Below are 27,613 nucleotides of genomic sequence, written 5' to 3'. Positions count from 1 at the left end.
AGGCTCAGTAAGTGACTCAAAATCACTAGCTTACTAGATATGCTCATTTGGCTCAACTTAGAATTTTTCAAGATCACCAATCTATCGTAATCCATATGCCCTCACAAGAAAGAAAGTCTCAAAATCACTATATTCACAATAACAACAACAACAACAACACAAGAGACATATACACAAAGTCACCCACACTCAACAAAGAAATTCTAGTGCTGACAAATATCACACCATAAGATTGTCCTTATTTTCATTCATCACTAACTCAAGAACATTCAGTTGGAGATCACACAGGGACTTTTTAAGCTTGTAATGTAGGCATAGGAAAGGGTAAGATAAGTATTTGGGATACGAGTGACTACGCCCTCCTTGAACACTACACAATATGTTTTGTCCACTTTCCTCTTCATTTCAAAACATCACTCCTTCCTTTGCATACTAGTTTCGCCAATTATTCCAACTTCTTTTTGTGCAACCATTTTTTTGATTTCTAATATTTTTGTTCTTTTCCAATTTCTTTTTCACAAAGATAGATTTTTTTGCACAAAAAGATTGCAACCTTTTTGTATTTTTCAAATTTTCTTCATTTCTTTTGACTTTTCCACAACACCATTCTTCACCACTTCTCAAGCAACACTAGCATCCCCAACTTAGTCTTTTGGCCTCATATTCACAATTTTAATGTTCAAGGAGGGAAAGGTTCAAAAGAGAGAATTTCATCAAAAAGGGTAAAGGCTTGTACTGTGGCAATCAAAGAAAAGATCATAGGCTCAAATGGGGTTACTAGTGATAATATTTATGCAATGTTAGGCTAGAAAGGCTAAAGAGGCTTTCTCAAAAATCACAAAGATGCCCAAGGTCATCTCTCCAACCAACATAGCCAAAATTAGCATTGAACGACTAACCGGGCAAGTTCTAGATGATAAAATTAAACATAAGAATTATTCAACAAACACTCATCACACATGGCATATGAACTAGTAAAGATGGATCAATTGCACTTTCTAAGCAATAACAAATAAAGCAATATCTCATCATCCAAAGTAAACCCACCTAGTAGGTAAAGAGTTACAGTATGAGCCAAAAAGTTATCACAAAGATCATACTTTCCTATGCACCTTGCTTTTTAACTTTCACAAAAATTTTGGAGGGGTATTCGCATTTCAACATTTCACATGCAAGAGACTAACTCTATTAGTACCAAACAAGCCAAGAGTTTCCACGTTTTTCCTCTGAGGAGCACCTACATCTAAACTAAAAGACTAATTAAAGAAGCTAAGAAAGAAATAAAATAATAAAAGTGACAAATCCACAACATGCCAAAAGAACAAAAATTTGACCATGTTCCTTTTGCAACAACGTCTATCCACAGTCACACCAACAGTCACAAAACAAGCCCGGCAAGGGCACACAATATCCATACATAAGACAAAAGCCCGACAAGGGCACAAATCAAGCATAACCAAAATATGACACATGTCACCCCCAACTACAAACATTGCAGTGTCCTCACTGCACATAATCAAAACAAAACATAAAGTAGTTTGAGGGACTCCCTGAAGTCTGCATCAGACTGGCAATTTTTTTTTCCAGAAAAATTAACCCTTCTCGTTCGCGAAGTATGCTTTCTTAAAATTAAAATTAAAATTAATTTTTTTTCAGAAAACTTAACCCTTCGCGTTCGCAAAGTATGTTTTTCACCTCAATTCTGCAATTTTCAACAGCTACTGGTTTGGGGCTGTCCGGAAATCTCGACCTGCTCAATACAACTCCAAAAATTCTGAAACTTTGCAGATTAGTCAAAAACAATAAAATAAATTATTCTAAAACTTAAAATTTCAAAAACGACTTAAATTTTTTAAAACGATGGGTTGCCTCCCACCAAGCGTTTGATTTAACGTCGCGGCATGACGGTTACTAACTTTACCACTTTTCCTTCCATTTGGAAGATATGAATGTGCACCCCAACTTTGAATCAAGATTATGATGACACTCATGGGCTGGTGGTAGAAAAGCAAAGAGACCAACTCTCAGGTGTCGCATCTTACACTTCTTGGCCTTTAAGTGGGGGATGTCATTTTGTCTTCTTGGCATGGCAAACATCAAAATGAAAACGCTTGGTTATTCATCTCCATAATCCTCCATAGACTCGATTAATTCAACTTCCATTTCACCAACCAAGAACAAGGTTGAAAAATGGTTGGAATATGGTCTAAGGTGCTCCATTTTTGACATCCTCACCCAAAAATGAACTAGAGTCTTCAAAAACCATTTCATGAACTTTTTTATGTAACTCTAGTATCATTTCTTTAATCTCGGCATCTTGCGTTATTTTTGGGTTGGTCGGTTGACAATTCACCATTAGCTCTTGAAAATCGATATTGAACTCTTCTTCAATTGAAACCATCTCAAAATTATGTTCCATGGCCCTTTGATATTGGAGCATCACATGCCTCAATCTTTGCATTCAATTCGGCCTCCAATTTTCGTATAGCAATTTCAAGTAGCTCCACTTCATGACTTTGCTCAACATGCACTTTGAGAAATTTTTCCATCATCCGTGAAATGCCTTCACAGTGATCCCTATAGACTTCAAGTTGTTGAGCTTGATTCATTATCCAATCTTGGCTCAAAATTTCCACTTTGTCAAGTTTTTCTTCATTGTGAGAGTCGTCCAAATCTTGTAAAAATTCTCCCATGGTGAAATCCATGTTTTGGAGAGTTTCATCATCTCCATATTGAACTTCTTCTCACCATTTGACCACAACTTGCATATATTTTTCATTCCTCCCCATTATGCTATTTATTATTTTCTCAATTTCTTCTTTTTGATAATTGGAGATTTCTTCTTCAAGATTTTTCTCTTCTTCTTCTTCAAGTTGAACTACTTCTTCAATTCCACAACTCTCGTTATGGTCACAAGAATTTTCAGGCTCATCTTTTAAATTTGAAATCTCTTCTTCAATCAATTCATTTTGAGGAGTCGACACTTCCATGACAATGGACGAATTGGCATCCTCAAATGAATCATTCATTCTTTTTATAGCTACTCTATTTTCCAAAATGGATTGTTGGATGAGTTTTCACTCCTCCTCCATTTTAGCCTCCCGATCTAAGTATGTTTGGAACATCGCCATGATGCCTTCAAATCTGGCACTTTGTCCTTCACTTGTCATGTCATTGTTCCTATCAAACTCAAAAGCACAACTAGCATTTTCTTTAGAACAACTTGGGAGAGGGGGAGCAAAATAATTGGGACAATCACCCCAATGTCCACCTTGACCACATATATTACAGATATTCCCATCATAGGATTGACGGTGCACACAACTCTCTCCCGGGAGCATTTTCACTATCTTGCCAAAAGTGGGGTCATCCACAATATAAACATGGGTCATCAAAATATGGGTTTCAAACATCAAACCCATTTTCATTCCAAGATGCCATAGTGACACAAGTACAAAAATAAATGACAAAAATAAAAAACTAACACAAAGAAACACGAAAAATCACAAAAACATATTCACAAGTTTGGACCAAAGCAAGCAAGATTAAATCCCGAACTAACCCAAATACGCCAAATTATTCCTTGGAAACGGTGCCAAAATTGATAACGTCCAAATCCACTCCTCAAAGAGAAAGTGTACACGATCGTCGCAATATAATTCACTCAACTATGAGTCGGGGTCGAATCCACAGGGAACAACATAAAGGAGATTCAAATAAGTAAGGAATTATCACCAACTAAGCTAAGCCAAACACATTTTCAATATTTTATTTTATTTTATTTTATTTAAATAAAAATAAAACTAACTAGAAAGCGGGTAAAATGATCAATGGTCACAAGTATGGATACAAAGGAAATTATGCTCAAATAACGATCCAATATATTTCACGATTTTATAACTAAGAGTGAGTTTACCCTAATTAGATAATGATTTCTAAAATCTCAGCAAAAGTCTCTCGACCAAATTGATAAATATCATTACTAAGCTTTCTCAAGCCTTAGAATGCATACAATATGAACAATCAGTATAATCTCAAGTAACTTTCATATCTCTAGCTCAAGTTATTAGATGAGGTTTAAAGCCTCAAATTCTTGTTAATTAATCTTTCCCGACCTTTATCTTCCTCTCTCGAGCTCAAATCGAAGTAAATGGATAGGTCTTAGGGTTAGCTAATCCCTTAAAAAACATTAAAGAGCAAGATTAATTAATACAACATTAACTCACTACGTTAGCAATAAAAATCATTCAATACATAAGTAAAACAGGAATTTCATCCAACACTTTAATCATAGAATATTTCCATAAGAAAATAAATACTACACACTAAGATAGTCATTACAAAGCAAGGAATCAAAGAAATGGAAAAAGTTAAAGAAAGTTCTCAACCTAATCTTCAAATCTTCAACCCCTAAGTGTGGTGGAAAACCCCTAGCCTCTAATACTTGTGTTTTCTGCCAAAGAACTATTGCTTTCAGTAGCTATCCACACAAGCATATGATGTTTAAGTGTGAATAGAGGCCAAGAACTCCAAAATCCGAGGGGTTGACCCTTCGTAAACGTCACAACCGATGACCTATAGCCTTTATTATAGAAACTATATGGTAATTGAAAGACTATAGAACAAAGTATCAACGTCCAGGAAGTTGCAAAGGGATTTCCGAACAACCCTGCATACAGGACGTAAGGATAACAGATAAGGAATCGGTAGCATCTATCCTAAGGGTGAGGTACTCTCATTGCATACCTACGCGAAACAACTTAAAGTAATGAAAAAGCACGGGACCCACCGTAGCCAGCCATATCAAAAAGTTTGGGATGAATTGAATAAAGGAAAATTGTTCAAGCGAGCTTGGTTGAGTTTTGTATGAGTTAGGAACAAAAAACGTGAAATTCCATTTCTGCCCAATTTTGCCAGAAAAGACTCTTCGCGTTCGCGGCTAGACTTCACGTTCGCGAAGGTTTATTGACCCATTGATCATCGTGAACGCAGTCAACCTTCGCGTTTGCGAAGGGTATTTCTGGCAGAATTTCCTTTTCTTCGTTTTAGCTCCTTTTTGGCTCGTTGTCTCTTGGTTTGATTTCAATTCTCTTCATGACTCAATGCACCTAAAATAATAGCAATACACACCAAGAATAGCCCCATATTATAGATTAAGAACACAAAACCCAAAGCAAAGAGACTAAAATAAGTGGTAAAATCACCACTTATCAATTACCTATTAAAGAACTGGCCACATTCAATCCTACTGCAATCAAATATCCTTTTTTTCACAAATTTAATAAGTCTAACAATAAGCTAATGTTCACAAAGCACAACCTTGTTCCAAGGACAACCATTAATTGTTCTAAAAGCTTTTTTGATCATTTGTATAATGGATGGGGACTCTAATAATAATAATCAAGTGTTAACATAGTGTTAAAATGAAACCAAGTATTTTTATTTTTATTTTATTTTATTATAGCCTTTTTAGGAAAATATTTTGATGATTAAGGACTATTACTTGTTCTAAAGCTCTTTGGATCATGTGTGTAATGGATGGGGACTCTCATATGAATTGTTACAACATTGTGTAAATAGCATCAAGTCTTTTTATGTATTTTATTTTATTTAATTATAGCCTTTTTAGGCAAATAGTGGTCCTGGTTTATATATCACTACCAGTAGAGTATAGATCAACTATGTAATCTACAATATAATATACCCTTTGGCTATTGTTAACTTCTGGTCTATGATAGACCTATCCACGCTCCCTTAGATTAACACAGTTTGGGATTTTTTTTTCTTTCTGAGTTTGGGGTTTGGGGTTTGACCTTTTTTATTTTTTATTTTTAATTATTTTTACGAGCTTTACACTTGAGCCCATTCACCAAGCATCTCATTCCAAAACAGTCCCCTTTATTTATGTGGTCTAAAATCGGTCATCAACATGGAGGTCTATAATAGACCATAAATTGTGGTTATTATAGATATGGTATTTGTTTGGGTATTACTCCACTCAAAAAACAGCATTAAATCAACAAAAATCAGAAAATATCAAAAGAATACAAAAATCATAACAAACGCTAATTTCATTAATATAGGTGGATTTAAAAATGAAAAAAACACCACCCAACAAAAATAAACTAAAAACCTACTAAACTAGGGGGATGGTGGGGGGGGGGGTGATCAGAGCATCGGGGTCAACACCCTCGAGCTCTAGAAACACATGCAGCATGTGTATGATTCTGCGGATGGCAGCTTCCAACCGCTCACGATCCTCGCCGAGGCCCCTAAAGAGCCTCTGAAAATCGTTCCTGAGGAGTAGCACCTTAGGATGTGGTGCTCTATACTGGGGGTGACGGTTTGCATCTCTATTTCTTATCCTTCTCGGCATTTTTGATAAACTTTTGGGATTGTTTTTGATAAAGAGTGATGAGATGACTTTTCAAATAGGCTCAGGCGATTTATAGACTCATCACCTCGGTTTAGTGAACCTTCAGCCAATGGATGAGCGATACGTGTAAATACGCATGGATGTGGCATTTAAATATGGGTTTGATTAGACATAACCACAGGCTTTTCCAATTTTTATTCGTGACATTTGGCGATTCGGCAGTCGCTGGGCTTTTAAAGCGATTATAGATCATATACATGGTCTATTGTAGACTAGATTCTAAGTTTATTGTGTACTATACCTAGTAGATATATAGAACACAGTAGTGGTTTATTATATACCATTATACAGTTGAATAATATTGAACTGGCATTCAATTCTCTGAAATATTTATTTGAAGAATCAAAAACTGCAAAGTACAAGAAAAATACAATGAAATATATTGAAAAATACATCAAGTTCATCCCTCTCTATTTTGGCATATTGTTCTCTTGTGGCCGCTTCCCTTGCAAAGTGAGCACTTTTTTCTCCTCCCTTTTACACGTACTTTGGGCTTAAAAGATTTCGTGATGCCAGGGATAAGCTTTATTCTCTTCCTTCCAAGTTTGGGCTCATAAGGAGGTGGAGCAATATACATCTTTGCATACTCCTCGGGCACAACCCATTCAGACTCTGGAGGGACTACATTGATAGTTTCAGCAAATGCAAGGATATAAGACTGAACTTTATACATCAGTGAAGAATACTTGTAGATGCTTAAACCATATCCATTTCCATACTTTAATCTCAAGGCTGCCATGGCGTGAGCACTTCGTAATTTCACCAAGTCATACTCTCTACAAGAACATGTTTTGTTCAGTAGATTGACTTTGGCAGTTCTGCCACTGCCGATAACGGTGAACTCGTCGGCATCCCCATTTATACTACTGATAAACAACCCTTAGTCATCTTTTCCCTTAACGTTATTTCAGCCCAAAGGCACAAATATATTATTTGAATTGCCGATATCTGCACGCATCTGCCTGTATATTTCAGCAAACCTCCTAAAATTGGAAGTGAATATGGTAGACACGGGGTACTCTCATTCATCCCTTAACATTGAGTTAAGCGACTCGGCAATGTTTGTGGTGAGAACATCATACTTGGCTGGAAAATGTGCCCTGCTTCACTTTTCAAATCCAATCTCAAACTCAAGGCACTGAGCTGCTTCAGGGCTTTTATCCCTAAATTGCTGAAAATGTTCATCGAACTCCTCGTAACCATGTGCCTTTGCTGCATTAAAGTATGCATGAAGAGAATATCCACATTGGAAATTCTTTTGGAGGTTTTCAGAAAGATGCTTCATGCAAAGTCCATGGTGAGCATGCTCATATCTCCTAGAAATATCGTTGGCTATGCTCTTGTGTCTATCAGAGATGATGCACAAGTCTGGTTCATCAGCGATTATAAACTTGAGCTCCTAGAAGAAGTAGCTCTAAGAATCATCACACTTTTTGTCCACACCGCAAAATGCAATAGGATAGACATGGTTCTCAGTATCCTGTGCGACGGCAGACAACAAGACAGCCTCGTACTTGCCGTATAAATATGTGCCATCAACGGAAATAACCTTTCTCATGTGGGTATATCCTCGAATGCAAGCTGTGTAAGACACGAAGTAATATAAAAATCGGTTGTTATGTGAAAGCCTGATGCAAATTCTAGAACCCGGATTTAGACTCTCAACTATGTAAGAATAAGCTAGTAAGCAACCATACCCGTGCTCTAGTGTCCCCCTAAGCTAGTTCTTAGCAATTATACCAGCCTTCCAACACTTCCAGTAGCTCGGTTTACAATGAAACTCCCTGAAAACCGTCCTCTGGATTTTCTTTGTCGATGGCCCTTTGTTTTCAATATAGTCATTCATCAAGACTGATGCAATGACATGTGACGAGGCATGCTTATGAAGGCTGGTAACATGTTCAACACCATAAGTGTGCTCCCTAACGTACTTGTAAATGCTAACCCTATCCAATCTCTCGTACTTATTACATCGCAACATCCAGCCACAATTAAGAGATGTACATTCCACCTTATAGTATTTGATACTACTCTTGATCGATACAAAACCGAATGGCCTCTTTATTGCAGCTTTCTTCAACAAATTTTTTAAATATTCCTTGCTATCGAATGTTTGCCCGATGTAAAAATTAGTTCCATCATTGAAGACATGGTTGGTTTGTGATCAACTAGGCTGCCCATCACATTCTTCGACATCAATATCATGATCATCTGTATCCATTGAATGATCACTCATGCTCTCATTTTGCATTAAATTTGCATCGACTGGCTGCTATAGGGGTGGGAGTGGTACTGCTGATGTTGTCGCTGTTTGAGACCTCTCAACAACATTTATTCTCAAAACAAATCTACAACTATCAGCAGCAACATCAAGCATATACAATACCACATGCCTATCATTCGTTATGAAAGAAGGGTGAGCTTTTCCTTTAGCGGGCATACCATTAATCATATAACTAATGCGCAAGTCGTTAGGCTCACAATCTAACTCCCCGCTTTCCTTTACGCTCTCAACCAAATCGTTATACGTACCATTGCGACGCACGGCGATCGGCACTGTCACCTTGCTCAAAGAATTCCAATTCCAACATTTTGGGGTCTCCACTCATTCACCCATGTAATCACCACCTACTATAACATATTCTCCAATCGATGTCATACTAAGGATACAATAGACTATTGCTATGGTCTATAATTAGTCGATGACTAGACTTATAACAGTACCAGTTCCAAACCAAAAAAAAAAGTAGAGATACAGCTTTTTTAATAGAGAATTGACTCCACAAGAGGATTTAGAACCCAAAACGAACTCCACTACCAGTAGACGGGGACGAAATTTGCACCTGATAATTGAGCTTTGACAACAATGGTGAAAATAATTCGAGCTTCTTTTCAATGATTTCTAAGAGGTTTAAGTTACAATGACTGAAGTAGAGAAGAAATCCGTCATTTGGGACTGATTTTCAAATGAAAAGCCGGAAATTTGGCCAGAAACGGGATCCGAAAAGTGCAAAAAATTGGGAGCTTCGACTTTCGAGTTTTTGGGGGAACAAAAAACATTTCGCCTGCTCCAATTGGGGTAATTAAAAGTTGGTGGTTGGGGGGCTGTTTTGTATTTTTTAAAACTATGGGTCTAGGATTGACAACTGGGGAGACTTCATTTGATGATGTCATAAATAGTGGCCTTGTAGCCAATTCTTTGAGACTTATAGCCTTTTACCTAAATAAGTATTGAGAATGGTCTTTTAGCAAACTCCCCCAAGAAATTACGTTATATCTTTAATCTAATTGTTTCACTATAGAGTATGGACTGGATGGGTTGGTGACAACAAAATGTGATGTCTATAGTTACAGGATCATGTAATGGAAATGTTTACAAGAAGAAAGCCTAATGACGAAATGTTTGAGGGAGATCTTACCTTGAAGCAATGGGTGAGTAATTCACCCCCAGAGGCAGTAATAAATGTTGTAGATGCTAACTTGGTAACACTAATTGATAATTACTTGAAGTTAGATTGTGCGGCATCGATCATGAAAGTGGCACTAGATTGTTGTGTCGAATCTCTTGCAATATGGACAAACGTGAAAGATGTTGTACGAATACAATAGAAGATCAGGATTTAACTTCTCGCATGTTGAACTTGTTCTTGGAAACTCTTGTTCCAATTAGTTGTTTTATTGCAAATGTTTGCTAAATTATTGTATCGATTTGAAGAATGAATTTTTATTTTAGCACTTGGGTTGTAAATTGTTCTATTTTAGCTTTATTAATGTTAGTTGAAATAAATCAATCTGACTTTTCCTCTTAAAATAGTGTTTTCAAGATTACTTGATAAATGTTTTCCGAGCATGAATTGGCCAGGAACAATAATAAGATAAGTAACATCATAATTATAAGCAATTAACTATATTGATAAATGTAAACGTATTTTATAATGTTAGTGCGACAATGCTTGGTTGACAATAGAATCAAAACGAGTTCGGTTAGATAAATTTGGGTTTGGTGATTCGTCATTTAGCTTATTTGAGTTAAATCCTTACAAATTAGATATTCTATCCACAAAAATACTAGTAATAATACTAAATTCAAACTTAGACTTCTGCAGAGTCCTCAGTGAGGAAATTATAAATGTAAATTGAATAACTAAAACCAAAGAAATCATCTTGAAGCAGACTGAGTTTTTTTATAAACAAATTGTTAGAGGAATTAACTATATGAATACAAATAGGCAAGTAATACATATGTTTTACATGAGAAACACTAATAGAAATTTCCAACAAGTTAACAGCCATATAACAGCAAGACAACAAATCAAAATGGCAATGACAAAAAAATCCGATCATAAAGCCTACAAGATAAAAGAGGGCAGCTTGGTGAATGAAGTATCTTGCGTTCACGCAGGATATGGAGAAGGGTCGCACCCACGGGTTGTAATGCAAGCAATCTACCCAACACAAATATTAGTGACTGATTCTACAGTTCGAACCCGTGACATGTAGGACCCACAAACACAACTTTATCGTTGCTTCAGAACTTACATGATGATGAATAAAGAAAAGGGATATTTGCATTATCATTTTACTCTCTTCTTTCAATACAGTACGTGTATATATATATATATATATATATATATATATATATATATATATATATATATATATATCCAAATTAAGTTCCAATTATACTCTAAAGAAGCAGAAAATCAGCCTCCATTCTTCAGGATTTTTTTAAACAACCAATTAAGAATAGAAAAAATGTTAATTAGCCCCCTCAATTTCCTTCCCAAGAGAGAAACTTTACCCCGCAACTTTTTTTTATTTTTTATATATTTTTACCTCTAAGGTTTGATTTCTTGATTTTCCACTTGTTCATTGCCCTGCCATGTCCAAACTATATCTTTTAATGAAGGTTTTAAGCCTTGATCACAAAACTTTCTATATTCTGCAGTGTCTCCTGATTTTTTTTTCACTTCCACAACATGAAAAGCTGGAGTAATCTCAAATATCTCTGCATCAATAGCTAGTTGCCCTTTTCTCCCTTCTTTGTTTCCTTGCATTTTCACCATTCCGTCTTTCTTCTTCACCTGTTGAAGACATAATTGAGTAAATAAAGTTTTTTCTCTTTAACAAATTAAGGTTTTTGATGAAATGGTCACAAAAGCGAAACCTCATAGGCTAAAGGTGGTCAACTTTAATCTTTTGGATGAGATGGACCCACAGGATAAGCCACATAGGCTAAAGGGTGCTCAATTGAACATTCTTCGCAGAAATTAAATTGTATGTACAGGTCAAGTATCATATATATTAACCCTTGAACAATCTTAGTGAAAAATCCGACTTTTGGATCACACAACTTCAACATAGTATGAGACCGAAGAAATTGCATGGTTTACCCTTCAAATGGGCTGGTATTTAAGTTTTGCCCTTAGCAATCGAACTTATGCCTAGCGGCGCATAAATTCTTTGCGTGGCATAATTGTGAGATATTATGATGCGAAAATATAAACATATGTCTGCGAAAAAATTATTTGTTATGACGGGCAAATATTAAAACCAACAGAAAATTCCATAAGAGCCAATGACCCCTATGAGACCAGGTTGAGGCCCTGGGTTCTAAGTCTGACTACCATCTATTATAAAATTGAATTTCATGTGCTTGTCTAGTAAAAACGGAATTAGGTCGGCCCATATACGTGTATTAGGTGACATGTCAAAGATAATCAAGAAAAATAAAGTGTGTCTGTTTTTAAGCTTTAAAATGAAATGGTCATGCAATTCTGATACCTTAAAACTCCCCATCGAAGCCACTTCCTCTAGCCTCGATACGATAGTGGACGCGGACTTTTGTGTCGTGAATCTAGCATCCGATCTGTGGCTCTTATCTTTCTCGAACAAGCTAGAGAGATCAAAACCAGGAGAAAGAGAAATGATATCAAAAGCATTCAAACAAGTTGGCTTCATTGTTGATGAGCTCTGTTCTTTGTGTCCTGAAGAACACTCTGCATCCGAATCATCCACAATATCGAAAACACTACGTGGCGAATCGTCTTGTGCTTGATCTAAAATTGGCGTTTTATCAATTTGCTTGAATCCTTTCTTGAACCAATGATTGTCCATTAGCTTAGCCAATGTAATTCTTGAAAATGGATTTGGATCAAGAATTCTTGAAAGAAGTTTTTTCACTTCAGAAGGGAAAAATTCAGGGCATTTGAATTCCCCTTTACTAATTTTCTTGTACATTTCCATTAAATTTGAATCATGGAATGGAAGATAACCAGCTAACAAGACAAATAAAATGACCCCACATGACCAAACATCCGCCTTTTCACCATCATACCCCCTTTTATTTATTACCTCAGGCGCGACGTATGCTGGAGTTCCACATGTCGTGTGTAGGAGGCCATCTTGTCTTTTCGTCTCGAAAAGAGCACTCAGGCCGAAATCGGAAACCTTTAGATTTCCGGTTTCGTCCAGGAGGATATTTTCGGGTTTCAGATCGCGATGATAGACACCTCGGCTATGACAAAAATCAACAGCTGCGATTAATTGTTGGAAGTATTTTCGCGCCGCCGATTCCCTAAGCCTCCCTTTAGCAACCTTATTGAATAATTCACCACCTCTAACATATTCCATTGCAAAATAAATTTTTGTTTTGCTAGCCATTACTTCATAAAGTTCAACAACATTTGGATGTCTTATTAGCCTCATGACTGAAATTTCACGTTTGATTTGGTCAATTAGGCCAACTTTCATGACTTTTTCTTTGTCAATTACCTTCACAGCCACATATTGCCCGGTTTTGAGGTTTCTTGCATGATAGACTTTGGCAAATGTACCTTGGCCTAACAATTTTCCAATCTCATACTTATGCATCAAAATTGTGCCTTTCTTCTCCGTTTTCATGCTCTTCGCGCTCATCTTGGATGACAGATGATGCATCCAAAGCGCGCGAAGAAATTGAAATTATTGGCGAATCATCGCGTATTTGCCAAATGATTTTTTTTTTTTTTTGTGTAGCATGGATTTATGGGAATATTTGTTGAATCTTGAGTAATGAGGATGAGAGAAGGAACATAGGGGAAAATTAAGCGTGGGTTAGAGGTGTGTGTTGGGAGAAATCTAGTGGTATGGAGAAATATCATGGAATCATGGCTAGTTGTTAAAATGGGTTATTTTGGGAAACTAAAGAAAGATGGTTAGATTGAGATATCAAAATTTTGGGTAGTTAATGCAACAGATAATAAAAATAGAAAAAGCCTATATGCATAGATTCATCCATCTCTCTCTCTCACACACACACACATTGATGTTCCATAAAAAGCTTCATTTAATTATAAGCATTAGCCTCAATAAGCTGTAAAATCTCATGCATGTTCTAGTTGATGCTGATCTGTATAATTAAAGGAGAAGAAATATTTTATATGATTAACTTATTTACATAATAGGTGGAGTAGGGATCTGGTAGCTCAGTTGGTTGACTACCTGAACGTTTACCTTGTTGGTGAGGGTTCGAACCCCCCACGTTGTAACCCCCTCCCCCATTTCCCTTGTCCTACCCCTATATGTAATAAAAAAGTTATTTAAAAAAAAAAAAAAACGTAATAGGTGGTCGTGAACACACGCAAAAACTTTTCCAGAGTATTAGTCGAAAATGTCTAGTAGGAACACTCTATCATGTATCCAGGTGCTCATCTAGAATGCATGATATATAGTTCGAATGTCTAAATAAAACTTACTGACAAGTTTAAGAAGCCGTCGATGTATTCAACCAAATAAAAACCAAAGATTTGGCATATATACGTATAACAAATTTAGGCATGCATAATAAATATTCTAATAAACACTAATCCCATACCATAATATAATTGATCTCTGGCTAATTAATTATTACTATGCTCTTGTTCCCTCTTCTTGCCCCATTGTTGCAAGCATAGCCTTATTCTCTTTGCTGCTGCTAAGTATTCCACACCTTGAATTGGTGTCAATATGCGCAATATCTCCTTTAGTGTCTTCATCCTCAACTCATCAGCTTCTTCTAGTAAATTTGCCATGTTATGACCATGTTTATCTAAGGGCTCATTTTCACCTGCTAAGAATTATAATTAAGTAAATAAAAATATGATTTTATAATGCTTAAAATTTTAAATATATAGTTAGTCAAACAACTTTTCTTTTTAGTCTGTTTAAAAAAGAGTATCGATCTTATATTTAGTAGCTCTTTAGTTCCAATATCCTACATGATATGTCTAAGAACACAAGATTCTAAAGGCATTTTAGTACATTAAGTATGCATATCTTTAGTTTAAGATCACAAAATTCAAAAGTCTTCTCTATTATCATAAACTTCTTAACCAGAGGAACCGGGATGTTGAAAACAAAAATAAGTGAATAAAAATGAGGTGACGTGTCGAAGACAAAGTTAAATAAATAAACATGGAGTTTAACTTATAGACATCTTAATGAAAAAAATATTTTACACTATTAGATTACCCAAAAGATATATATATATATACAGGTAACAATAACCCCATAAAATGTGAAATTCATAATTTGAAATAACACATGTTACATGTCAATCCATGATAGGTGTGGATGACTTGATAGTGCAAGAAAAACATTTACATCATCCGCGAATATTAGTTTAATTTGTGATAACATGCTAGTTATCATTTTCACAAAACTATCAATTAATGTTTATGAAGAATTTATCTTTAATTATCCAAAACTTACCTTAATTAATATCTTCTACTCAACTATAATATATAAAGCTATAAAACTCGAACTTTAGACAATTTTGGTCACACGCAATTTAAAATTACCTTCTTCAGTGTCACAATTTTTGGCCACCTTGGCTATCGGTTGATCAACAACATCTTCTTGCAAGCTAGCCAACCTTGAAGAAAGCTTCCTTTCTTCTGCAATAATTTGTCTCTGCAACTTATCAATCATCACAATTTGCTTACCACAAAGCTGACCAAAATCGCCGATCTTTATACCCCGTAACAACGATAGTAAAATTAGCTCATGAAAATATAATATGTCCAACCGCTTCAAAATGTACGAGTTAATAATTATTTGTTTTTTATTAATACCATCCATTTTATTACCCTTACTATGCAACTCATCTAAAATATTTTGTTATATAGTCTAAATTGACAACCTTGTCACAATATTGTAAAAAAACTTTCTTTTGCTTTAATATGTTATATAAGTCATAACAAAGAAAAAAAATTATTACGTAATTAAACAAACTACACTACAAGAAAAAATATGTTTGGCAAATTTCTTTTTGTTGCCATAGATTGATTATTGTTGCAAAAAGTATTTTTGGCAACAAAAAATGCATAGACTTTTTCCAACGGTTGTTATTGCAACAATGCGCAACAACTTTTTTGTTACTGCCAAAAGTACTTTTTTGCAACAATAGTCAATACTATGACAACAAAATTAAATTCTTTGGCAACAAAAAAGTTCATTTGCCAATAATAAAACTAAGTTGTTGTCAAATATTAAATTTTTTGTTGTCTTTTCTATACTTTCTTGTAGTGCTATCACAACAACCATGTTGATACAAAGTCGTCTTTGTTAGAGTTTTTACTCCCAATATAGGACTTTCCGACGGGAATCCAAATTTAGTAGTGTCCTAGTACAGATATCGAACACCAATGGGAAACCAAAAAAAAAAAAAAAAATCACAAACAACAAAACTAAAACTTGTAAAAATTTGGGCAAGTTGGGTTGTGACTCATTGTTCAGACCGTTTTGACCCAAGTCATTTCAACTCTTGACCTTTTGGCGGGTCAAATGACCTGTCTATTTATTAACTAAAATCATTTTGACTCATTCAAATTCAATCCAACCTGCTTATTTAACACCCTTACCTGTAGGTACTCAGCAAGACGAGACTCAATATCGATACCACAGAGCGCATAAATTAGTCGTATGAACGAAGACGGTCTGCACCCCCCGATCCACAGGACCGAGTTCTCCAAAGGAGTGCACCAAGTAGGCGCGTAAAATGGCGATACGTCGACTCGTGCAAGTCGACTACGGCCATTCACGTAGCCCCGGAAGTTGTGCACCATTTTTTCCAGTAGCTCATTCAATTCGACGTTGTTTCGCTCGTTTTTTCGAGCTAGAGCAATGGCGTTTTGAAGCTCTTTTAGTTCCTCTTGTTGATTGTTCATCCATGACTCGTATAAATTTTCTTGTTTATTTCTATCAGTACTATTACAGCTTGTATTTGCCATATTTGGTTTTATGAGAAATTCATGAGCCATATTATGTAGAGGTTATTTTGGATGTACTTGTTTTCTGATATATGATGTGAATTAAATAGGTTTTTTCTTTTTTTCTGGTCGACATATGCAGCAAGAAGATAAACTCTTGTATTTGCTAGGTATTGTTTTTTTGGACAAATCATGATTTTGGGGAAAACCAACGTAACGTCGTTTTGTTCTCATCCTGTATAACAACATGTGATAAAGTGCCGTAAAGCAACATTAGTTCCATTCACAAGTACACAAAATATATGATATTCTCCATGTCATTCTATTAAAGGTATCTAGGATTTTGTTAGAAAAGTTGTGAATAATATCTCCACACACAAAAAAAAAGTCCCTTATTGATTAGGAAAAGGTTTCTTTTTTATTTTATAATAAATTATTTGTTGAACTTATAAAGAGCTAGTTAAAAAGATTGGACTTACGCACGTGAGAAATGGATCTGAAGGCAAAATTGTATTTTGGTCCCTCTCCATATGCACGAGATATACGTGAGGATTTGGATAAGCATTTAGCTCATTAAGACAATTAACGTTATAATTGTTATATATTCTGGCTATTATGACACAATAATCATTGCTTCCTTATCTATACATATACAGGTTTTGGTTTCTCTTCAGAAAGATACTAGAACCTTGTTGTTTTCATTTTGACTTTACGTTTTTCTTATAAAGAAATGAATCAACGACGCGCTCAATCTTAATTTGAAGAATTTCCATGGGTTTCTACAATTATTTCAACCGATATTTATTAAAGAATTATAAATATATAAGTCAGAAAATAATATAGAAAAACTGTAAAAATAAGATATTTATAGAATATTTCAGAATATATTTTTGCTGCATACATTACCGTACTTCATTTTAAAACCCATTATAATAATAAATGGTTTTTTATATAAAAATGTAAGACCGAAGAAAATAGATGAAATGACTAACATGGGTTACGGCGAGATGCATGGTTGGGATACCTTCACCTTTAACCAGAGGTCTTAAGCTCGAGCTCGTGGAAATGGGAAAAAAATATGTTGGGAGTGCCGCCTCTATAAATAGATCCTGCGATACGCGATTCAGATTTCGTCGAGTTCCAATACACATTCCAAACACGGATCGGGAAAAAAAAAAGTATGATGAAGTGCCAAATGAGATATCATGTCTGTCAAGTTTGAGGTCAGCCTCGTTGTATTTGTCCCTCAAACTATAACATCAGTGAAACATAAGGTTGTGTTATGAGCTTCCAACTATAAAGACAAATTCTTGAAACTCAAAATCATGTGATTCTATCATCTTTTAATTTGTCTTTTTTTTTTCTTTTTTGTCGCTTGTTCGTTCCCCCACACCAGCATACTTGTTTAATTTCCCGATGGATTTTGTAAAATTTAAAGAGAATCATAAAGAATATATATATTATTTAAGTAATATAATGTTAAAATCCGAGTAATATAACATTATCTTTTGTCTCAACGAATAGAAATAGAACAATAGAATGTACTAAAAAAGGTAGAATGAGTCCCAAAGTATGGCGTATATCAGATAAGGTATTTATAAAGTATCTTTTTTCGGAAATAATAAATATGCTTAGGCCCCTTAGGCGTTTGGACAATCCATATTTGGTTAAAATTGAAGAGTTATTTTAAAAATAATAAATATAATTTGGAAATGAGTTTCACATGAAAAAAAAAGTTCAAATTTCATGAGTGAAAGTTACTATTTCATCACACTTGAATACTCCTTTTTTTTTTTTTTGGCTAATACTACATTTTAATATTTAAAATATTGGTAAAACATTAATATTCCCTCCGGCCCGATTTATGTGGCACCTTTCAAATTTTAGATTTAGGTAAATTTTTCTTTGACCATGAATTTTTCATATATCTTTTAAATATTTTTGAATTGTCAATTATTCTCATTTATAGTATTATTGTTTTACCTGGTTTTCAAATATGTAAATTTTATGTCAAAAACTTACCTTCTTTGTCGAATACACGGTCAAAGCTAACATGTTTGATTTCGAAATCCGAACAATAAATTGGGACAGAGAAGCTTTTATTTTTCAAATGTTTTGCAAATAACGATTTATCTTATTAAAGTGGGACTTTTGGTACTAATATAATATTAGACAAATTATAAAAAATTGATAAATACAAAAAAATCAGCAATGACGTTATCTCTCAACTTTAAAGTGGAAATTCCTTTCCTTTTGTTTGTCTTTATGTTCCTTAAACATAAATTATGTATGCCGGAAAGAAGAACATAAATAATGGTGGATCCTATACATCATTTTAGTTTTTTAAAATATTAGAAATTAGAATAACTTGAAAAAATCCAAAACAATGGAAATCATCAAACAAGAAATAGAAAACCCTTGTTCACGTGGCTGCTCATTTTCAATTCGTAATGGTAGTAGTAGGAATTTTTCTTTTCTCCTTCATGATAATAGGGAAAAAACAAATAATCTTTGACCCAACTTATGCAATGCTTCTTGACCAAAAATATAAAATTATACTCCTACCATGCTTTGATATGATTATAGGGATCAGTGCACGAAAGAGAACATGCAGAATGACAATGAAGCATATGGAAAAAGAGCACAAAAATACGAATTCAATATTGTATATTTTTTTGTCAAACTTTTAAAAAGTTAAAAGTGGCTCTTTTTAGTAATATATATATATATATATATATATATATATATATATATATTAGAGTAAAAGTGATCAGTCGAGCTTTTAATAAAGAAATAAGTATTTTTAAATAGTAACAAAAATTATTATTTATGATTAAAGCACTGTTTCACTGCATAGCAATAGAGCAGTATCAAATCGAGGCAAATTGAACTCAAAGAGATGGACCGGGTCCCGCGTAAGTAGTGGAGCATGTCAATGACATATGGTACTGACTTTCATACATGTACAGTGAAAGGCATGGAAAAAATCTGGTTTAATTGCATGGTTTTCCCTTCAAATTAAGTCTGTTAACCAGTTTGAACCGGACCGGACCGGTAACCGGTTAACAAACTGGCAGGTTTCTGGTTCAAAAATCGGAACCGGCCACCGGTTCCGGTTTATCGGTTAAATAATCGAAACCAGACCGGTCCGGTTCAAAAGTGTCAAAAACCTCTTCTTCTTTTTTTTTGTATATATATATATATATATATTATAGTATATTGTAGGTATATTTACATATGTTATATAAGTTTATAAGTAAAGTTTATATATTTACTGACTAACAACAATACAACATATACGTATATAATATATATATATTAAGTTATATGCTTAAGTTATACTACATATACCTAAAATATACTAAGAATATACTTATATATATCAATATACTTAGATTATATAACTTTATAAGTAAAGTTTATATATTTACTGACTAACAGCAATACAACATATACGTATATATATATATATATATATATATATATATATATATATATATATATATTAAGTTATATGCTTAAGTTATACTAGATATACCTAAAATATACTAAGAATATACTTAGGTTATATAACTTTATAAGTAAAGTTTATATATTTACTGACTAACAGCAATACAACATATATATATATATATATATATATATATATATATATGTTTAAGTTATATGTATACTATATTGACTTATAACTTATATATATGTTTAAGTTATATGTATACTATATATACTTATATATTATAACTTAAGTTATTTATAGCTTAATGTTTTTCTAAGTTTATAAATTTGTATTTTATAAATTAAGTATATTTATATTATAAGTATATTCTTAATATATTTTAGATATTTTTCAAGTATATAACTTTCTAGTTTTTAATTTAAGTAGATGTATATTATAAGTATATTCTTAGTATATTTTAGGTATATTCCTAACTTAATATAAGTAAAAATATGAACACAAATAAATAGAAGAAAGCTCAATGAGCCACATATTTTATTCATTCTTGGATAACATTTATTTGCAAGTTGTAGTTTTTTTTAACTTACAAATAATACATGAGTTGCAAAGAAATAGTACAATAAGAAAATCACCAATTCTCAATCATTTGATTAATTTCCCCCATATCATATTCGGCCATGGAGATATCTTCAAAGTCTTCCATTTGGTCCGCTCCACTTGCTATCAAATCTTCAATCTCTTTCTCTTCGCCTTCCTCCGCTTCTAAGTTTTGGTTGCGTTACTCCGATCTAATTCAATCACGAATGCACACTAGTACTTGCAAGCTAAAGCCGAATAATGAGTGTCTATGGTCTCCAATTTGTTGTCTTCCTTGGCTAAATGCACTCTCCGAAGCCACGGTTGATACTTGAACCGTAAGAATATCTCGAGCCATTCTTAAGAGTATCGGATGACTTACCTTGTATTTCTTTCACCATGCTAAGACGTCCAAATCATCTAAGAGTTCAACACATTCCTTAACATCTTCCCAATGTGTAAAATTTAACCAATCATCATTATTAATATTATATTTGTTGTGAACTTGTTATATGGGAATCCTATACTCATATGCTTGTTGTAGCATAATGTAAGTGTAGTTGCACCTAGTCTCAATTTCTACTTGAATATTTCTAGGTCTAAGGTTATTTTCCACACAACAATTCTTAAAATCTCTAAGTCTTCCCCTATTAGCATTACAAAAAAGAAACGCAACCGCCTCTTTAACTTTTTGAATAGAATCGTCAAAACACACAAGACCATCTTTAACAATTAAATTTAAAATGTGACAACTACATCTCACATGAAAAATATTTTTTAGTGGAGGGTTTAATTCTCTTTTTAAAAAACCAATCGCCTTTGTATTATTAGAAGCATTATCTAAAGCAATACAAAGTGTTTTTCTGTAAATGTTAAAAAATCTCATAATAGTAGACATTGAATCCGCTAAAAAATTTCCATCGTGACGACCTTTCCCTTCATCATATAAAAAAGTTATAATTCTTTTTTGCGTAACCCAATTATCATCAACCCAATGACATGTAATGGCAAAAAAAAATCTAACTTGTTAAGATTAAGACACAAATCAGCGGTAAGAGAAACATTACAATTTAAAGAATTAAATACATGGCGCAAATAAAATCTATATTTTTTATACAAATCTATAACATCCGCTCTACAAGTACTTCTAGGAATACCCTCAAATAACGGATTATAACAACGTTGAATGTAAGTAACAAACCCCAAACCCGAAGGAAAGGAAAATGGTAAATAATCATAAGCTACCATTTTAGCTATTTCTACACGCTCTTTTTTCTTGTCATACTTAAAATTTTTACCGGTTCATGGGTCTATCGTCATTTGAATACCCCCCACATTTGAACATGTTTGCTCTCCCCAAACATCCATATGTTTCTTTCTCATATGACTATTAGTGTACCCGTTCCACCATCCTTACTAGTTCTTTGCCTAAAAGCAAATACTTGTTTACATATGTTACAGTTAGTTGTTTGGCTTTCCTTATCCTTGGTCATAAAATTTCAAATTTTAGCGGTTGGCTTACGAGTTCTAGGCGGTTTATCTTGTGTATGTGATTGTGCAGGACCTATATCTCCTATGAGATTTTCGGGAGCTTGTGTTTCATCATCATCATCATCAATTTCATTAAAAGTGTTGGTATAATGTTGTTGCATTACCTCATGACCTAAAAGTGGATTATTTCCACCATCATCAATACCTAAATTAGGTATTTCTTCCACAAATGTTTCCTCATTAAACTCACCCCTAACAATACTACTACTACCGACATCACGTCTAAATCTCTTCACCATTATTAAATAGAATTAATTTAAATCACTCAAATAAATCACAAGAAAATAAATTGCTAGAATTAAATTGTAAAAAATAAAGATAGAGTTGGAACGAAGGTACCAAATTGCCGACTAATTTCCAACGAAGTGAAGGCGGCTAGAATTACAAATCCACCAAAGCTACTTCGGATTGTTGCAAAATCACCAACTCCACCAACAATATTATAATTGTAAAATTAATAATTGAAACTATAATAAGACTTTATAATATTTAATTGAGAGAAATTTAAAGTGGCTAATTGTTGCAAAGTAACTATAATTGAGATATTGAGAGAAAGAGAAGAGTGAATTGGTGTGGATTAAAATGGAAAGGGGTTTATATAGGGGTGGGGGATGGGTTAAAGTGTTAAAAAAAAAGTTTGGGGGTTGGGGGGGGCCAAAATATGGGTTTGGGACCGTTTGGCAACAGTCATTTTTGCAAATGGACCGTTGGCCAACGATCCAAATTAGCAGCCCAACGGCTACATTTAAAAAAATTTAATTAATTCGATCTATTTAACCGGTCCGGTTCCGGTTTTACCGGTTTAACAAGTTCCGATTCCAAAAAAATCGAAACCGGACCGGTAGTTAATAAACGGTTAACCGGTTCAACCAATTAACCGGTTCAACCGGCTCCGGTTCCGTTTCCGGTTACCGGTTTGAACGGGTTAACCCGAACCGGTTGACGGGTTTACTTCAAATGAGCCGGTCTTTAATTTTTTTCCCTTCAAATAGACTGGCCTTTATAAATTTTGTCCTTGAAAATCGAACTTATGCCTAGTGAGGCACAAACTCTTCAAGAGCGAGTGCATATTTTGTGAGATATTATGATACGAAAATATTAACTTATGCCCCGCGAAAAAGTTATTTTCCTTGAGGGACGAAAATAAAGACCAGCGAATAAAAAAGGGTCAAAAGTGCAAATGATCCAATAAATCTATATTGACAACAAACACGTATTGATGAAGTAATTGCCGGGTTTGCCCTTCAAATGGGCTGGGCTTTAATATTTGTCCTTCAAATGGGCTGATCTTTAATATTTGTCCTTCAAATGAGCTGGTCTTTAATATTTACCCTTCAAAGTCGAATGTATGCCTAACGAGGCATAAGTTCTTTAAGGAGCTGGCATAATTTATGAATAATATGATGCGTAGGGGCATAAGTTCGATAATGATAAAAATTAAAGACCTTAAATACCTGCACAAAATAGGGACAAAAGTGCAAATGACTCATTATTGATTGATAGATTACTTTTTCAATTGGCTAAATACTTGCATTTTTTGCGTGGATTATCCTTCTTTTGGGGTGGTCTTTAATTTTTGCCCCTCAAATTGATGGTCTTTAATTTTTGTCCTTCGCTTAAAAAAGTGACCGAAAATACCTTGAGGTTTCAGGTTCGAACTTTCGCTCAGTCAAAAAAAAAAAATGCAAGGCAAGACTTTGGGAAGAGTCTGTCTTATGCAGCATAGGTTGCATTAAGGCATAACTAAAGTTATGCCGAATCCGGCATAGGTTACCTTAAGACATAACTAAAAGTTCGCCTTATAAGGCAACCTACGCCAGATCCGGCATAACTTTAGTTATGCCTTAATACAACCTATGCCGTCTCTGGCAAAGGTTGTCTTGGCATAACTGAAAGTCTGCCTTATAAGGCAACCTCTGCTGGATCCGACATAACTTTAATTATGCCTTAATACAACCTATGCCGTCTCTGGCAAAGGTTGCCTTGGCATAACTGAAAGTCTGCCTTATAAGGCAACCTCTGTCGGATCCGACAGAACTTTAGTTATGTCTTAAGGCAACCTATGCCGCATAAGGCAGACTTTTTTCAAAAGCCTTACCTTGCGAACTTTTTATTTGTTATTTTTATGCCTGAGCCAGGGTTCGAACTCAGAACCTCAGAGTATTCTAGGCGAATGCAAAAATTAAAGACCGGCAATTTGAGGGACAAAAAATTAAAGACCACCCCGAATAAGGGGCATTCCTGCGAATTGTCCAAATACTTATAATAAAAAATAAAAAAAAGAAGAAAGCCCACTATACCACTTGCCCAATGAGTCAACTACGTATATACACATCTTAAGGAGAAATATTTACGAAACGTGACGATAGTTTTATATTTACAAAACATAACATTACAAACCCTATACAAAACATGCTTTTTAATATATATATTTTATTTTTATTTTTGCTTAAATTTTTTTTTTTTTTTTAAATTTAAATATTTTTTGGCTCAAAAATTTATGTATGAAAGTTGTATGAAATGTGTATATCTCGCTCAAGCCTTAAAAAGTTCGCTCAAAATTTATTGTATGAAAACTATATGAAAAATGTATGAAATGTGTATATCTCGTTCATGGCTTAAAAAATCCGCTCAAAATTATGTGTATGAAAATAATATGAAATTTATATCTCGCTCAAGTCTTAAAATTTCGCTCATATTTTCGTATATAAAGTTCATGTTAGATTTCTGTAAAATTAATACAACAACAACAACATTGTATACAACTTTGATACAACATTCAAGACTTAAAATAATCGCTCAAATTTTTGTGTATGAAATATGTATATCTTGCTCAAGGCTTAAAAAATTCGCTCAAATTTTATGTATGAAGAACGTATGAAATGTGTATATCTCGATCAAGGCTTAAACATTACGCTTAAAATTTTATGTATGAGAATGGTATGAAATATGTATATCTCGCTCAAGACTTAGAATTTCATTTACATTTTTCGTATATAAAGTTCATATTAGGTTTCTGGAAAATACAACTACAACAACATTGTAACAACTTTCATACAATATTCAAAGGCTTAAAGTTTTCGCTCACAATTTTGCGTATGAAAATTATATTAAAAATTTCGCTCACATATACACATTTCATATATGTTTCATACAGCTTTCATACACAAAAAAAATTGAGGTAATTTTTTAAGCCTTTGAGCAAAAAAAAAAATTAATTTTTTTAAAAAATATATATTTTCTGGAAAAAAAAAACGAAAAATATATGAAAATCCGTCATGTTTCGTAATATATCATTATATTTTGTAAATAAGGAAAACTATCGTCACGTTTCGTAAATATTTCTACTTAACATGTATATATATATGTTAAGTAGAAATCCATCATACTTATCGAATTGGCTAAATACTTATAATTAAAAAAAAAAATGAAAGCCCACTATAACACTTGAGTGGACAGATAATTACGGATATTAGATCCATCATACTGTTACTAAAATTATACTATATCATATTGTCATCTATATTGGTGTTTTGGGAACTTTGGCTTTGCTTCGAGAAAAAAGAAAAGTGATCCCTTCTAATGTTCACGAAGATGCAGTTGTCAAACATCGAAGATGACAAAACACAATATATTCAAATAATTATCAGATTAAAAAATAAAAAAGAAGAACAATACTATTGATATTGTTGATTGAATGCATGTTTATATTATGTATTCACATCTATGTTGTCGCACTCGTATCGAATTTTTAAAAGTTGCATTACTTTTGGAGAATCCGACACATACGTCAATATTTTTCAAAAGTCCAAGCATCGTAGATCCACAGACACATACAGAGACAAACATGAGAATAATTTAGGTGATTACCAGTAAATCTTTTCATAAACACTAAGGGCCTGTTTGGAAAGTCACCCAGGTAATTGGAATTGAATGTAATTGGGTGTAATTACACAGTTTGGCTTGTTTGTTTGACCAGGTAATTACACAGTTAGGTGGGAATTAGGTGTAATTGACAGGGTGTAATTACACTCTCCAATTCTCAAGGGGGAGCTGAGAATTGAGTGTAATGTAATTACAGAGTTACTTCTTACTTTATTTCTTTTTTATTTTATTTTATTTCTTTTCTTTTTTAATTTATATTATTTAATTTATTTTTAATTTCTTTTCTTTTCTAATTTATTTTTTATTTCTATTAATTAATTTATTTTTTATTTTTACTTTTTAATTATTTTTATTTTTTAAAAATATATTTTTCTTTTTATATTATTTATATTTCATTTCCTATCTTTTCATTCTCAACCTTTACTTCGTGTGGTTCCATGCAATTGCTCATATATATATATTTTTATTCATTTAGCATAACCGTATTATTATTCTAATTTTTGAAACTACATCTCTTAATATTAGAAAGAATGAGTCATTAACAAACTTGGCATATAATGAGTGACGTTATTAAAGTAGAATTTCGTTATGAATGTGGTTATAAACTTATATTTTCCCTTTCTTTTGAATTATAGGAGTATTTACTTATGTTACGTTGGAACTTACTTATGTAATGTTGGAATTTGACATAAGAGTATTATGTTAAAAATAATCTTTTGGATTTTGAATTTAGGTTATATTTTCGACTTTAATTTATTTGCTTTAGTACTATTGACTTGTTATTTCACATTGCTTGTTGTTTATTTTTCACTTATAATTGATAGAATTTTTGTTAAACATTTGAATAATATTGTGGCATTATATTTATAATTTTTTTTTCAAACATAAAATTCCATGATGTCCTCACAAAAAAAGTATGCTTTTAAGTTTTATAATCAATTAAAATAAAAAATATTATTAATTTGAAATTATATATCAACTATTTTTTACAATATTAGTTACAAATATATGATTATTAATTAACATATTTTCAAGAAACAATGTGTTATTTTATAGCTAATTTAATATCATTTATAAAGGCACATATTTTTTAAATATTAATTTTAAATTTTTATAGTTAATAATTTTTTTAAAATTAAACTAACTGTGTAATTACACTTGTGCAACCAAATAACATACTTGTAATTACACTGTAATTACATTATGACAAACAAACAGGTCATTGTAATTACAATGCTGTGTAATTACTAGGATAGTAATTACACCAATTCCAATTACCAAGTGGCTTTCCAAACAGACCCTAATTGATAATCTAGTAGAAATGATAAGTAACTGATATCACAGGTCCAAATTCAATGACAGTGTAAAAAAATCGTTATATTGTCAGTGTCGGTAGATATAACTTAAATCTATTTGATATACGTAAAGCCACGAGAGTCAAAATAAACCAAAACTTCTTGACTCCATCAAGAGCTAAAA

The 27,613-nt window shown here is 33.3% G+C and overlaps 2 protein-coding genes across 4 annotated transcripts; both read right to left on the bottom strand.

The window, feature by feature from the left end:
- Nucleotides 1-10,617: 10,617 nt before the first annotated feature.
- LOC132619254 (CBL-interacting protein kinase 5-like) lies at nt 10,618-13,534 on the bottom strand. Its single transcript, XM_060334192.1, has 2 exons — nt 12,221-13,534; nt 10,618-11,520 (listed from the first exon to the last, which is right to left on the bottom strand). Exons 1-2 carry the CDS (start codon nt 13,373-13,375, stop codon nt 11,275-11,277), a joined length of 1,401 nt encoding a protein of 466 aa, XP_060190175.1. The 5' UTR covers nt 13,376-13,534; the 3' UTR covers nt 10,618-11,274.
- A 156-nt stretch (nt 13,535-13,690) lies between these two features.
- On the bottom strand, nt 13,691-16,747 carry LOC132619255 (protein DOG1-like 3). Of its 3 annotated transcripts, none has more exons than XM_060334195.1 (3): nt 16,318-16,747; nt 15,256-15,457; nt 13,691-14,522 (listed from the first exon to the last, which is right to left on the bottom strand). In XM_060334195.1, the coding sequence occupies exons 1-3, from the start codon at nt 16,714-16,716 to the stop codon at nt 14,317-14,319; spliced, it is 807 nt and encodes a 268-aa protein (XP_060190178.1). In that variant the 5' UTR covers nt 16,717-16,747; the 3' UTR covers nt 13,691-14,316. The 3 variants fall into 3 exon arrangements, with proteins under 3 accessions (XP_060190178.1, XP_060190176.1, XP_060190177.1); XM_060334193.1 differs by having other exon boundaries at nt 15,256-15,373; XM_060334194.1 differs by having other exon boundaries at nt 15,256-15,367.
- Between the last annotated feature and the right edge of the window lie 10,866 nt (nt 16,748-27,613).

The sequence above is a fragment of the Lycium barbarum genome, chromosome 11 (assembly GCF_019175385.1).
Source record: "Lycium barbarum isolate Lr01 chromosome 11, ASM1917538v2, whole genome shotgun sequence".
Taxonomy (NCBI): Eukaryota; Viridiplantae; Streptophyta; class Magnoliopsida; order Solanales; family Solanaceae; genus Lycium; species Lycium barbarum.
This window is presented reverse-complemented; position numbering and strand designations above follow the sequence as displayed.

Coding starts and splice junctions, on each gene's coding strand:
- LOC132619255 (XM_060334195.1), bottom strand. CDS start 16,716: ATGGCTCATGAATTTCTCATAAAACCAAATATGGCAAATACAAGCTGT. Junction 15,458..16,317: donor GTCTTGCTGAGTACCTACAG/GTAAGGGTGTTA, acceptor TATTTTCATGAG/CTAATTTTACTATCGTTGTT. Junction 14,523..15,255: donor AAATTGTGACACTGAAGAAG/GTAATTTTAAAT, acceptor AATTCTTAGCAG/GTGAAAATGAGCCCTTAGAT.
- LOC132619254 (XM_060334192.1), bottom strand. CDS start 13,375: ATGCATCATCTGTCATCCAAGATGAGCGCGAAGAGCATGAAAACGGAG. Junction 11,521..12,220: donor CTTCGATGGGGAGTTTTAAG/GTATCAGAATTG, acceptor TGTCTTCAACAG/GTGAAGAAGAAAGACGGAAT.